Source organism: Dermacentor andersoni, chromosome 6, assembly GCF_023375885.2.
Source record: "Dermacentor andersoni chromosome 6, qqDerAnde1_hic_scaffold, whole genome shotgun sequence".
NCBI lineage: Eukaryota > Metazoa > Arthropoda > Arachnida > Ixodida > Ixodidae > Dermacentor > Dermacentor andersoni.
In genome coordinates, this window is record NC_092819.1 from 8,590,109 (window position 1) to 8,605,531 (window position 15,423).

The window sequence follows — 15,423 nt, forward strand, 5'->3', positions numbered from 1 at the left end:
TATAATTTTCCGTGCGTTGTTGTACACCCCTGTCTCATCGAGAAGAAAAGTAGCCGTCCCGGTTGGCAGTCCGAGCGCTTGCTTATACGCCTTGCGTATCAGCCGGTCAAGTACCCCCACTTCCACATTGCTGAAATTTAAATATTGTGCCGAGTGCGCAATGCGGCTCACAACCAGAGCCTGCACTAGTTGGATCAGGTCCTGTTCCTTGAGCCCCCCCTTCCTGCTGGTAATTCGTTTCATCATGCGCAAGACCTTCGTGGTCGTGTATTGTAACTTCTGTAAGGCGTATCCACCGCCCTCGTCCTTTTGTAAGGGTAAGCCGAGGATACGAAGTCTGTCCACCTTGGGGATTTCTCTAGGACCTAATCGCAGGGGGGTGATTAATGCATGGGTTGTTGATCGTCCTCTTGAGCGCTTCTCAATTATAAGAAGCCCCGCTTCTCCAGCGCGCATTGCAGTCTGCATGTCTCCGCGTGTCTTGCTACGACGTCCACTTCCTCCTGCAGTGCCTCTTATTGTTCTCCTATGAAACCTCCGACCGTCCATATCTTGATGTCCTCTGCATACAAGGCATGTCTGATGCCCGGTATTTTCTCGAGTTGGGCTGGGAGTTTGATCATGGCCACGTTTAAAAGTATCGGCAACAGCACTGCTCCTTGTGGCGCCCCTCTATTAGGCGTTTCTACTCGCTGTGACCTCATATTTCACAGTCCTATTGTAGCTGTACGATCTGTGAGGAAAGCCCTCAAGTAGTTGTAAGTTCTTCGCCCGCAATTCATGTGACTGAGATTTGCTAGTACGGCTTCGTGCCCCACATTGTTAAAGGCCCCCTTTAGGTCTAGTGCAAGAATTGCTTTCGGGCAGCACGGTGTTGCTGCATTCAGCGCTTCCTCTTTGAGCTGCAGAAGCACGTCTTGCGTAGACAAGTTGGGCTGAAAACCAAACATCGTGTTGGGCATCAGTTGATGTTCTTCGATATGCGTCTGTAGCTTGTCTAAGATCACGCATCCGATCAGTTTGCCGAGGCAAGACGTGAGCGAAATGGGTCTTAGGTTCTCCAGGCAGGGCGTTTTTCCCGGCTTTGGTATCAGCGTAATCTCAGCATGCTTATATTCCGGGGGCAAGGTCCCTCTGCTTCGGTGTATATTCAGTAGTTCAAGTATTGCCTGCACGGTTGCATCGTCCAGGTTACGTAGCAACATGTTGGTGATTGCGTCCTTGCCCGGAGTGGTGTTTCGAGTGAGTCTTGCGATCGCTCGCGTCAGCTCGGAACGTGTCACGTCCCAGTCGGGCTCGCTGTTTTTCAATCCGGAGCAGTCAGCCGCAGGCTGTGCACCGAATATTGGCTTGCCAATGTATCGGAGGCACACAATAGCTGATCGTGTGTGCTTCCGAAGCTGTGTATTACTCGGCTCACCGTGTGCTTGCTTTCTATCTTGCTCTAGGTTGGATCTAGTAGATGTCTGAGTATGGCCCACGCCCTCGCAGTGCCCAGCGTTCCTTGGAGGGAGTTACAGAACTGGTCCCAGTTCTGTCGTGCAAGTTGCTCTGCGTTAGCTTCGCGATGCGAATTTTCAGCTTACGGTTGTCCCGCTGCCTTCGCCATCTTTGCAGCAGACTGTGGCGCGCTTCCCACATGTGTAAGAGGTCCACTGCCGGATTGTCCGCAGTAAGTGCAATCTCCCTGGAGTGTTTGGCCACCGATTCCTGCAGTTCTTTAGCTGTCGTTCTGCTCAATGTATTCGGCCTCTCTGCAGACCGGTGAGAACAGGAGCGCCTCAACAGCGCAACGGGGCCGCACCACACAATCTTACAAAATAGTGCACGTAAATCGGAAGGAAAGGCGACGACTTCGGCGTTAAGAGTGCAGGCTAATGCTATTTATTTCTCTCACAACGTAAGACGCACAGCAGAACCTTTTACTAAGCGGAAACAAGACAAAAAATATCCCTCAACACATCTCGTCTCTTCCTAGGTGCAAGAGAGCGGGACAAAAGTTGGCAAGAAAATACGCACCGCAGTTTAAGGTGCACAACAGCTGATTTGACGAAACAATAGACCACGCTCGGCCATTGTGTACGGGTTTCGAGGCGAGAGCGCTGGCAACTCCACTAACCGCCCTGGTAAGCGCAAGTGACGTTTTGATAATTCTGCCATAATGGGCCATGCACCCAAGTCTTTCTCCACGTTTCAAGGCAACGCATTTGAAGCAAACAGCGACATGCGCGGTAGCAGAAAACCACCACTTCCTACGTGCCTCCATACCTGTGACTGCAGGCGCCACTAATAGTTACCACGTACCAAACTATCTCGAATGGTCCGGCAACCATGTCGGCCAATTCCTACCCAAAAGGCACCGCGCACAAGGCCCCGGAGAGCGGGAGGGTCGGCGTCAGAGGAGGTTGGCTTGCCGAGGCTAGTAGAATTACGTGACGCTCCCTCCTAGTATTTTTTTTTCTCCATGTGGTTGCACAACAATATGGCAGCCTCAATGACGTCCGTGCATAACCAGTGTCGCGTACGGTGTCTTGAAGCAAGGACATGTTGTGTTGGTCTGTATGACAGTAGTGACATCGTACCGTCAGCAGGCCGCGCTTAAGGCAAGCTCGCGAACGATAGAAATGGATGGACACATCTGACATAGCAGAATGTATTCCGCTGACGCTGCCCCGTGATGCGTAAAAAAGCAAGAATTAATGAACACCTAACCGTTCATTTAGTGTATTCAGTTAAGAAATAATGCGATAGTTTAATTTATTGTTCCCACCTGTCTAAAGGTTGGTTTCATGCGTCTAAATTCTGCTTGCCATGTGACAGGGGGCCCAGACCTCTTCAAGCCTCTGTTGCTGTTTGCGTACGCCTCGAAGTCTCTCATACAAGAAAACCATGGAGATCCAATGCACATCTTGGAACCTATGTGCAGCAAATATTTCGTGAAGAGCTTAGTGAAATGTTATAAATATGCCCATTTCATTCCTGCGTCTCATGACGATATTGGAAATCATTATTATCACCAACACGCGACGATCACTTCAAAGAGCTACTTGGCGTTGGCACAGTACGCACCGTCCCTTTCTTGGCCAATCCCCCGTTGTGGGCATGTGCCATAGTATGAAGATCATCATCATGATCAACACGCAGACGTACTTCTTGGCCGACCCCCACTGTGGGTATACGTATGGCAATCATAATCGTCAACACGTAGCGATCATCTCCAAGCGCTACTTGGCGTTGGCACGATATGTACCGTCCGTTTCTTGGCTAATCCCCCTGCTGTGGGCATGTGCATAGTATGAAAATCCTCATCATAATCAACACGAGACGACGATCCGAAAGCACTAATTGGTGTTGGCAAGTGAGAAGTGCACATGCTGTTGTGGCCTAATGGTTGGAGCATCGGCGCTATGCGCACGGGAGCGGAGGTTCCAATCCTTTACCGGGCGCGCTTTATTTTTTTTTTTAGAGTGAATGCGAATTTACTCGGCGAGAACTCAACCAGTGACTGACAGATAGAGAGAACGACTGACCGACGCCCGCGAAACCATGAAATGATACGCAAAGAAAGGCTTGCTTTAAAATAAGCTTGAAACGTGACGCACAGAGAAGAACAAAATATGTTCCTGTGAAGCAAAAACCCGGTGCGCTCATGGTGGCATTAATGAAAACCAATATGTTTGGACGTTGCCTATACCCTAAGGATGAAAATAAAGACCCCTTAGATTCTACAAGACGACGCGGCTCATGGTATAATAGCCAAGAGCAGGAATACTTCTTTATTCGGTTAATGAATTAATGCTAAGCCATGCTGAGTCAGCGGAGAACATAAAAACTGGTCCGCGTGTTCTGTCGCCCCGTAAACATTGAACAGCGAAGTTAAAAGAGCATCGAAGTGTGTCGGCAAGTGTTTGGGACCTTCAATGCGGTGTGCATTAATGTAATTGCACTTGCTTGCATGCGAGATGATCGTGGGAGCGTGGTCTCATGTTTCGTCAACTCAAAAAGCTGCAGAAGCTTTGCCAGAACCTTGAAATAAACGGACTTTAGTAACCGTCCACAGACTCACTCTGGGGCAAGTGCCTCTGCTTTCGACAATCCATTCTATGCACAGACCATCGTGATGGATATTAAATGAACTATAGCATCCTGTAATTTCCTGTGTTTACTTCCATAGCCTTGCGTGCCTTTGTATTTTCACAAGGTTCAGGCTGGAGACCCTAGATATGGCTTGTTCGAATTAAGTAACAGTAACTTTTCTAGCCTTACGCCATGACGTCACTAGCTGGTATAAATTAAATTATGGGGTTTTACGTGCCAAAACCACGATTTGATTATGAGGCACGCCGTAGTGGGAGACTCCGGAATAATTTGGGCCACCAAGGGTTCTTTAGTGTGCGCCTAAATCTAAGTACCACGGGTGCTTTCGCATTTCGTCCCCATCGAAATGCAGCCGCGGTGGCCAGGATTCGATCCCGCGACCTTGTGCTTAGCAGCCCAACACCATAGCCACTAAGCAACCACGGCGGGTGGCTGTTCTAAATTAAACCCAGAATTAGTAAAACCTCTGCGCTTCTCATTTTGGCGCTGCTATTGTATTCTAGCGTTTGTGGTCCTGTCATGTATACGACTGGTAACTTTAAATGAAAACTTACTTGATCACAGTGTATATTTTCCTTTTCTATTATTCCTTTCTTTTCCAAAATAGTTCCTAAATTTGCTGATTTCTGCATCATACGCCACGGAATTTTTCCACAATATTATTCCAAGCTACATTGTCGGTTTCGTTATCATTGGTGTAAATATTGTGCAACTAAATGTACTTTGTAAGGCCATGAAATTATATATATATATATATATATATATATATATATATATATATATATATATATATATATATATATATATATATATATATATATATATATATAATTTGTGTGTGTGTGTGTGTGTGTCTTTGGGCCACGTCAAGAAACAAAGCACGTTTTATACCAATTATTCATTATGTATTTCATATTTCCGGGAAAATAAACCACTTGCTTGCTTGATTGAACGTCTCAATGTAGATACGGTTACACTGTACGTGATTTGCGTTATCTGTGCTACTTGAGCGAAATTACAAGGGACTATTTGCCGTCAAACGCCATTCGGGTGCTTGACGTACCTGCTGCTGAAGATTGAGGGGCGTCTACATTATTTCAAGTGCAGCATGCAGTTATTCTTATAAAAAAGTGCAGTTTAGCCGTCTAATCTAAGCTTTCAAACATAATCCGAAGAAGAATGCGACGCATAGAACTGGCAAGCTGACGACGATCCTCACCTTTGGAGTGCAGCATCTTAAGGTGGTCCACCGTCATCTGGAGGATTTCGGCTTTCTCGAGCTTGGCGGATCCCTGCGAGATTGTTAAGTTCGTGATGTGTGCTCTTAGCGTACCGGTCATGTCACTTCGCCCCGCGTACGACTAGAGCGTAATATACGTAATATAAATAATTGCGTGTCAGAGATACGCTGACAAACTGATTTAGAAAATGCGAAGGTTTATCGCGCAAATGTAATCGACCGCATGGCCCGACGTCTTCTCACATTCGGCATCCTGCGCTACTTTGGTCATTCAAGCAAGATTTTAATACGCAGAACTCACCCAGTTTCTGCAGAAACCAGGATGACTCTTAGTGTGATGAGCACGTTCGCCATCGCGCATGCTGCAGTTGTCGGTCAAAAGCATCGAACCGTTACGTGCTTCGTTCCGCGCGCGACGGTTAGTGAAATGTTTTCCTCGAAGGGCATTACTACCCGAGTTTAACTAGCTGCCCAAGCAGGCTCCAAAGAGCGCTTGACGATTTCACCATCTGTTTTTCCGACGTCCGTGTAGCGAACGTTAAAGACGCTGGCAGAGAGTCACAGGGGAGAGGACGAAAGTGCCACTTGTTCGCCACTACGCTATCCAGCAAGAAGACACGGGCTTCTGCACAGCCTGCAGCTGCTGCAGGCTGTACAAAGACTACATATTATAATACGTGCTGTGTGTAGATAGAATCAGGTCGGCGTTATCCGCTGGGTCATTTACTCTTCATTTTATATTACTTAAGCACTCAGATTCTTTTTTTTACATGTTTACATTTACGGTATTCTGAATCCTTCTTCGTCAAATACTGCATGCTGTCGAAACCGGATGTAATCTAGCTGAAATTAAGTAATGTCATCTACCTGTCAAACATTCCGTGGAACGAAAACAAAAACGAACTAGGGTTAACACATACCTTGTATATGTTTACCACATGAAAAAGAAGTTCTAGGCAGAAGTTCTAGATATAAAAAAGTTCAAGGTTCACCACATAAAAAGAAGATATTATTGCAGTTCGAAGTAGTGCGCACGAAAGCTTCGTGTTCAATTCGCGGTATGTTACTGTTCGCCATTCGTGTACAGTCGGCGTCAATAGTTTATGGGACGCCGGTGTGGCGACGTAGCTGAACTCCAATAGAACGGCTGAATGTTGGTCGCAAATCCAGGCATCGAAAATATTCAGTGGTCGAATAGGCGAAGCCCTTTAGCGCACGTTCTGTCGTCTTTCATGTCCCTGTCAATCCATCGCTACGACTTCAATTGATGCAACGAACCAACTAGCCCAAAAATCTGCACTCCTTTGTTCGTCTTTGTAATTGGTCGACCCCCTTCGCTAATATGTCCAGCATCAGGATTGCTTAGCATTTGCTTTTACGAACACTCTTTGCGTAATAAATGTTTGGATACGGACCCAGGTTCTCCCGAGATGTCGCGTACTGTCAACATTTACGATTACGAGCTTTGCATTTACTTGATTAGTGTTCAGAGCCAACACAACAATTTACCTCGATAGAGGAAATTTCTCGTCGCCCCACCTCCACAGTGAATTGAAATAATACGTGCACCGAGAAACTGTATGAGAACTCTTACCTGTTTTTCGAATGCCGTGGGTACGAGTCGACGAAGTTCGGTCAGCGAGGTGTTAATCCGATCACGCCGCCTCTTCTCGATTATCTGCGGAGAAGAACACCTTGTCAGCTCGGCTTGACTGAGTGTCACTGTAATGAAGCCAAGCTGACAGCTGCTTGAAGAACTATAGTCGTGATCGTGTCTGACTGCACGTGAGTGTGTTGCGGCTGCGTGGGGCATGACGAGGAGCAAAGATACTGAAACGTACGACGCTATCGAAGGATTGTGGTCGCAATCATCCTCCGAACGAAGTTACATGTCTGTTGCAATGCGAAAGCTCCTGCCGTAGCAGTGTTCTCTCTTGTTGCCGATTTCCAGCGCAGACTCTATGAACTGCAACCCCAACCTACATTACTGCGAACTCTGATATCACCACATATTGTGATTCTCTGCCGCTCAGGGCTGTTTCCGTTCCTTGACATCTAACGATAGGCACCCCTAGTCCATCATGACACAAAGCTGGGAGCCGGTTTGTATTGCGTACTCGGTGGTCACATGGCTCACCCTGTAGATTATACAACGTCTGGTGAGAAATATGCCTGGTGACCTTGCATAATTCGTCGCCATATCACACAAGCTCCTCACGCTTACAACATGATCATACTCTCTAGATTAACCCACGTTCTTATTGTCTTCTAAGCAAAGTGGGCGCTACCAACGCAAAGTGTTTGGGGCGGGTCGCCGTTGTACAAATAAGTTAACTCGTTCTCACCACGTGGAACAGTCAAGAAATTGGCAGTCCAACGTAGTAAAGATGGCAGCGCCCATCGACCGAAACTGAAGGGTAAATGAACGCTATCAGTACATAGCTTCAAGTGTGGCTTCGTGTAGTACATGATGTAGCCAATGTTTAGCGTCGCGAAGGACGCTTGTCCCGGCCCGTTATTAGGAGGAAGGAACTCACGCCTCGTCTTTTCTTCCTGGTCAGCAGCTGGCAACTGCCGGAACCGGAGCTGGTCCCGGAATGGCCGAACGAAAACATGTCGTCGGCGGCGGCACACGCGCACCAACAACGTTCAGGCGGGCGTCCGACGGCGGAGGAGAGGCAAGGCGCGCGCGCTGCACGTCCGCTCGGTCGCGTGCGCGACTCCCGAATGCAGCCCGGTTGCGGGCACGTGTCCGGGCGCCGGTCGCCTCCTCCTCCTCGCCACTCCGCGCCGCTTACCCTCGGGACGGCGAGGCGTCGTAGTCCGAGTCCATCATGTCGGCCATGCGTCGTCGCATGGCGCGCGTGCTGCCTGCCGACTGCGGGGAGACACGCGTTGCAAGCGGCCGCTGCAGAACGCTGACGCCCCCCCCACACACACACACTGCAGCCGGGAGGAGCCGCTTTCCCACGCGGCCCGTGTGTGAGGGGAAGGGCCGCTCACCGTGGGAAGAGTTTTCGGTAGCCGCGGCATAATGGCCGGGAGCGTGGCAGGCCGCCGCTTGGCCCCGCACTTGCTGATTTGGGAGAGGAGGGAGAGCGCACCGTTAGCGAGCGTGCCCTACGGATTACGCGGGGGCAACGCAAAAGGAGAAAAACAGAAGGCAGAATCCCGGCGACGGCGGCTTAGAGAGCGCGGTGCGCGCAATTTCGGTTTCTCACGGGCGTTGCTAGCGCTGCTGATGGTATCGCGCGCAGTTGGAGCACGCGGCGATAATTTCTGGGGGAAGGAGGCGTAAGAACGCGAGGATGCTTCAGGGGAGGGCGCCGCATGGCGTGTGTAGTGCGTAGTAGCGCTAGTGATTGTGGCGATTGCATGCCACTTGCAAGGTGATGCCGAGGAGAGGATGACGCAAAATAGAGGAGTGATTAGATCCCTCTGTAGTTTTGAAGTTTGTTTTATCTCTACGGGCGAGCCAATCAAAGGAATTCGCACTGCGAATTTAGCCGAAACGGTACCGTTGTCCCTTGTCCCATATTGGAACTCTAATGACCGACGTTCAGTGTCCAAAATCCAACCAGGATGGAATGGAGAAAGGATGTGACTGCCTTAATCGTGTTGGGAATGGTTTCGTTGGCCATGGATGATGCTGACAAAGTTAGTCTTTTATGTATATATAAAAATCAGAAGACGAAAGAACAGAAGTAAGACTGGAGGTGATAGCAAGGAGGCTGGTCGCGTGCATTGTTAACTGCAGTCGTGGTGGCTGCCACAGGACCTTCGCTGCGGGCTGCAGTACCAAGCACGCATTTGAAGCAGTGTTCCTTCTGTATAAGGCTCACCAATCATGGCGAAGTCAGTTTTCGTATATTAGGCCCTTCATTTATAGTTTTCGCTACGCACTTTAAGTATACTAGTACAGCACATGGTGAACTTAATTACGGTGCCGGTTGCTGTGACTTACCATGACTTGTTAGGGCATGACATGGTGCGACAAGAGCCGAAGGTCGAGTTGGTATTTGGAAGATTAAGACTTGCTAAGAAATATAGCGAAAAAAAGGGAAAGAGTGATTCCCGTGCCAACGCTTGGGCAAGAGCGCTGTCGTCGTTCATGAATTAAGTGACAAGAATTTCGTCATAGCAGTCGCAAGGTGCCTAGAATGTGATGCAGGCGCAGTTTGCTTCACCCGAACTGCACAAAACCGGTACAGGTATGCCGTTTAAGTATGCCGCTCGTTTTCTCGACAGGTGTTTGGGAGCAGAAGAGTCAGTCGTCAGACTCGTCTTTTGAACGAGCCATGTCTGTTGACAAACGCAGCATCTGACATCCGCGGGGTCTCATTGATGACGGGCTCCGCAACTCGAAGAATTGAAATAGGTTTAATGCTTAGAAAGGTAGAACGGCTGCGGTATTCCCGAGAATGGGTGTAATATATAACTACCGAATGGGTAAGTGTGTCTTAAGTGGGTGGCTCACACAGAAATCATAAACTAGGAGCTTTATGAAAACAGCGGAAGAGCAGTGGACGACGGTGCATGGCCGTCACGTGTGGGGCGAATGTCTGTTCGAACCCGTTCCGCTGTGCCCACTCACAGATCGAAGCGACCCAAGTAACCTCGGCAGCGCTGCGCCGAAACCGTGCGAGCGAGCGCAGTAGCGGGACAAGGCAGCGCTCGACCGACAGCGGCGGCGGGACGCGTCGACCGCATGCGGCGACGGCACCTGTGGCGTCGAGCAACGACGACACCTCGGCGGCTGCGATCGCGTCCTCCTCGCACCGCGAGCACGCGCGGAGGCCTGGCCGCCGAATTTTTCCCACGGCCAGGCGCGACTCTACCCGGCCGCGTGATTTGCGGCGTCACTGGGCGGAGGAGAGAGAGGGGGTGTGTGCGCGCGCGCGTGTGCTGAAGCAGCCACTGACAGCCACGCTCCGCAGGGACCGCGTGGACACAGGGAGCAGCGGCACTCGGTAAGTTGTGCGCTTTAAGCTGCACCAGCATAAGGCGTGGAGTTCCCCTACAAAAACTACTCGAGAGAATTCTGGCGCTGCGATCGTCACGGAAATTATGGGTAGTACTCGGATATGACCAATTTACGTGATTGTGGCTTCAGACGTTATGTGATTACGCTTTATCTTTTTAAAATTCTAGGAATCACACCCTTCTAAACGCATGAAGGCAATAAGTTTCCGCACACATTCATATACATTGCGGTTTGCGAATAACGCAATATTTTGTTGAAAATGATCAATTTGCAAAGCCACCAAGCCGTTTCAAACCAGAATGACAAAGTTTAAGCAAATCCATGTGCAACGCATCATTCTCACCCGCACTGAACAGCCATACTAGTAGCCCCCGCAGACACTAGAGTTACTGTGTATATACATAGGCTCCCTATATAAGGTAGCTCCAGTAAACACTAACGACAGAGCTTCCTCTAGTAACACCTAGCAACTAAGCAGGCGCCACAGAAAACCGAAGCAGAAGAGGACCGTGAAGAATCGTGGGGGTGGTGGTGGTAGAAACATTTTATTCAAGAAGTTAATAGTGGGAGGCGTAGATCGCAGCCTGGACAATCAGCTGGTGAACCTGGCACGCGAAGCAGCGATCGCCAAGGCTCTCTGGCCTAAGGGAGCCGCCCACCTTGGACGAAGAAAGAACTCTTTCACGCTGATTCTCGTAATAAATGTTTACTCTCCCTCTCTCTCTCTCTCTCATCATATTTGTTATAAATTATGTCATAAGTTGCCTTTTGGGTCCTTCTCTGGTAGTTTATATTTAAGACTTGGACTCTCTCATCCAAGTGGGGAGGAAGCGGGTTCTTCTACTCTTTGTCCGAGGATTCAGGGGCATGTCAGCTCGCTTTCACAAGCAAAAATTGTTGACAACAAAGCCTACACTCGTCCTTTATTAGACTAAACATACGTTATTTTCTCAATCAAGAAAATGACGTTCCAATGAAGAACTTGCAAGTTTCTGTATTCTTTTTTTTTTAATCTGCGTTTAAGAGGCTTATTACCACAGGATTCAGGTCGCCACTTTGGCCTGGGTGCCATTTTCACAAAGCTACTTCGTCGTAGTTGCCTTAAAATGAAGACACGTCCGCAACAACATCAAAATGACTCTCATATTTATCGAACCAATTGGCTAAGGTCAATCTAAGATATGCTTAAAACGGCTACCATTTTCCGAATTTTGAGTCAGTTGTCTTTGTAAGAGGCATGTCACAATATATTACGGTACCGCCCGAAGAGGAATCATACATATATATATATATATATATATATACTTTCAGCACAGGTATCATGATGTCATATCATTCGTTGATCTACAGCAGCGACAAAAGTGAATCAACTCGGGCGTTATCGCTTTTAATCAGTTGCTCAATGCCGATGGTGGTGTCGCAGACATCGCAACTATCTCGCCCAAGATCGACACGAGGACTATTCCGTTTGAGAAAAGGATTTTAGTGAAGCAGCGCACTTGGAAAAAAAAAGAAAAGACATTCGCGCAAATATTAATCACGAAGACGTACACGAGCGCTGTCATACACAAGCATGTCAGCGCCTGTGTAAGTCATCATCATTCATGTTTGTGTGAACGTCTTTTTTTCTATGTGCACTGCTTCATCAAAATAATGGATCACCAACTAACCCGTCAGTTCATATTAAGTAAGTTCAGAAAAGGGACAACCGTTTATCCAGAATGTTTGTTCCTTCTGCGGAGGGAGGACGCTAGAAAAATGTGGGCCGGAATAGTGCAATATTTCTACTCCAATTCTCTTGCTTCGGTAGTTGCCCGAACGGAGGTCCGTCCACATTACCACCAGAGTTGACCGATCGTGGACAGCGCATAACAAGGAAGGAACGGAACCAGCCGAGTCGCTGCATCGCACTGGCCTTTTTAACTAACGCCATCGCTTTATCGTTTTGCCTCTGCTGGGCATGCCTCCCAGCAATCTCCAATTACCCGTGTCTTGCGTTAGCCGACTCCATCCTGCAGTGCCCGCAATATTTTCTGAGCAGATGCGGTGCGCACTTGGGAGCCGGACGCGCTAAGCACTGGGACGTCGCACGTCATTCGCGCTTAGTAACCCGTACCTACCAGGTTATGCTGACAGTGACGGTGTCTGTGCGAGCGTCTTGGAGGCGACAACAGACAATACTGTGCAGCGAACGACGTTGCGTGCGGTGGTCGCTTCCGACGAACGTGTCCGGCTGACATGCCTGCTGCTGTGGCAGTAAACGAGTGCTGAGCTCGCGCACGAACTTCAGTCGACAAATGAGCGCAGATTGTTATTTCTTTTGTTCCGGCGGAATACATTGCATTTTCTCCAAGACGAGTCGTAAATTTCTGCGAGGGCTAATCTTCAAGGCCACCTACAGGTGCCGTTCCGTAAAGCTAGGAAGGAGAAAACTTCGGCTGGACTCGGCTATCAGTCGGAACTGCTCTTGCTTCGTGCTTCCCTCGCTGGCTGTTACTGTGTGACGCTGTTACGGCCCCTGCAAACTGCTTAAGTTCTGCAAATGCACGCCACACTAAGACTCACACACATGCTTGTTGGGCCAATGTGGCGGTAAACGTATGGCAAACAGTTGCGGCAAACAAGTTCTGCGGAAACCCGCAAGGTGCAGAAAGGTTCGTGAAAGGGAGAATTGTCGTCCACTCGACCTCAGCATAAAGACACAAAGGAAACCCACACGGATTTCTCTGAAAGAAAGCTTCGTAGTTGAAGAAAAGCTCATCCAAGTCCGGGGTCACCGTCGTGTGCCAGATGCCGCGTTGGCGGTCTGCTGTAATGCGGAGACGTCCGCTCCGTGCGTGATTGCCGCCGCGGGTGGCAAATGCCGCAGGAGCGCGCACGCGATGGGCGGCATGCGGCAGCCGCACGCTTTCCGTGGGAAACGCGGGCCGCTATTGTGGCCACTCCCGCCCGTCTCTCACCGCGCGCGCTCAAACGCGTGCAGCGAGGCCGAAGCCACTACGACGGGCTGGACGAGCGTAGAGAAACGGCCTACCACGCCTTGCCCCACACGTCGTGCATTTTATTTCACCGAAGAAATAGCCAAACTGACCTAAGAATTTTCTGCGCAAGCGTTTGCAATAACCGCTCCTTTAAAGCTGTCTTCGCGCCGCACTGTGCTTTGTGAAAAAAAGTAGGATGACTTCTCTACACGCTCAGCGTTCACAAGTATGCACGAAACTGAGCGTGGAAAGCTGCTTCTGTCTCAGTGCTGGTGCAGAACGGCCGCTTATAGTGGGGCCTCGCTAATATCGTGCAGCATTGCGGAGCCCCACAGATAGCTCTTGTCAGCGGGCCCGAATTCGCGGAGCTCCCTGAACGCACCACCAACGCCAGTGTGCTGACCAATCACTATGATCAATGACTTGAATGGCCGGACATCCAGTCAATCGGGAACCGTAGGTGCCCGAGGATGAATTGACGTCCTGCTTAGCTGACGACAGTCGTCGCTTTTAACAGCAGTGCACGCTATTATTAAGGCTGAGTGAAGTGCATTCGCTTCCCGCTAGCCACGAGGCCCCATCGGTGGAGAGAAGGGGAGAGGGGTGCGTTCGCGTGCGGGACGGTGCCTTTCGAGGCGAAAAGCGCTTTTTTTTTACTGCTGCTCGCGCCACCTATCGTTGTTTCCTTGCCGGTGTGCATGCTTTCCAGTCTTCTTCTTCCATTTATTTAGCTCGCATGCAGATAGACAAACACAGCATTCTACGCCCACATCGTTTATACCGTACTAATCACGTAAAACCTCTTAAGGGCGAGAGAGAAAATGGGCGTCCACCTGAAAGCAGCATGAAGCTACAGAGAAAGCTCCTAAGGCTTTTGCAGAAAGAAACCTTTCTAGAAAAAAACGAAAAAACAAAAGAAGGTCTGATTTTTTTTCCCATTTGACGGGGCGAAATGCAATAACGCTCTTCTACTTAAATTTGGGTGCACGTTACAGACTCCAGGTGGTCAAAATTATTCCAGAGCAACAAACTAGGTGTCGCTCATAACCGACTGTATGATTAATTAGTTTTAATTTTAATTAAGCGTCTGGTTAATATCTGTGGACAGGAAGGCCACAATTTAGGTCTGAAATGTAGCCTTGAAAAAATCTGGTGTTATGGTATTCAATGAACACAGTGAACAGACAGTGTCAATTCAGGGCCAGGAAATACCTCGGGTAAAATAATGTGAATACCTTGGTATATGGATCAACGAAGGCGATATATACCTGGAAACACAGGAAAGAACAATAACAGCAAAGGGGAAGGGAAATGCGGCCATAATGAAACAGAGAGCGCTATGGGCAATACCAACTGCAATACGAACTCGCCCAATCCTCAACCCTAGCTATGGGGATACAATAGGTGCGAGGTGCTCCGGGCTATGTGGAAAGGTGTAATGGTTCCAGGACTTACTTTTGGAAATGCGGTTGTTTGCTTGGAATCAGGCGTACGATCAGAACTCGATGGGAACTAAAGGTCAGTGGGTCGCCTCGCATTGGGCGCTCACGGGAAGACTACAAATGAAGCTGTGCAGGGTGATATGGGCTGGACTAGTTTTGAAGTGAGGGAAGCTCGCAGTAAAATAGATTATGAAGAACGACTGAGGGATATGGAAGTAAATGGGCTGGGAAAGTGTTCAGGTACTTGTACAGGAAAAACATTGATTCACAGTGGAGGAAAACAACTAGGAGGCTTACGAGCAAGTATGCGACCTGTGTGGTGACTCGAGTATTATTGCGCAACAAAAAACACATGGACGCAAGAGAAGAAGAACACACACGAAGCGCTTGGTGTGTGTTCTTATTCTCTTACGCCCGTGCCTTTTCTGCTGCGCAATAATACTTGAGTAATGGATTACCAATTTGGCCCGGAATTCTGCTCTCAATAAGCTGTATGGTGAGCAACACAGCAACAAAGAACGTCAAGTGGAAAGTCAAAGACAATCTCAAAAGATAATCTCATTGGTGGCGGCAATGGAAAAGAAACCTGCTATTAGTAACTATCATCATCATCATCATCATCATCAGCCTGGTTACGCCAGGCTGATGAAGTATGGGAGAGGGCAAAGGCCTCTCCCA

At 48.9% G+C, this 15,423-nt stretch overlaps 1 protein-coding gene across 1 annotated transcript in view; it reads right to left on the minus strand.

Annotated features, from left to right (window-relative positions):
* The window catches only part of Hey (Hairy/E(spl)-related with YRPW motif), a 111,916-nt gene that overhangs the window by 11,717 nt on the left and 84,776 nt on the right, over positions 1 to 15,423 (minus strand). The window contains exons 2-4 of the mRNA XM_050169847.2: positions 7,876 to 8,216; positions 6,933 to 7,016; positions 5,318 to 5,390 (exon numbers count right to left, since the gene is read on the minus strand). Coding sequence (XP_050025804.1) covers positions 5,318 to 5,390; positions 6,933 to 7,016; positions 7,876 to 7,953 — 235 coding nt within the window. The 5' untranslated portion in view covers positions 7,954 to 8,216. The remainder of the gene's footprint in view (positions 1 to 5,317; positions 5,391 to 6,932; positions 7,017 to 7,875; positions 8,217 to 15,423) is intronic.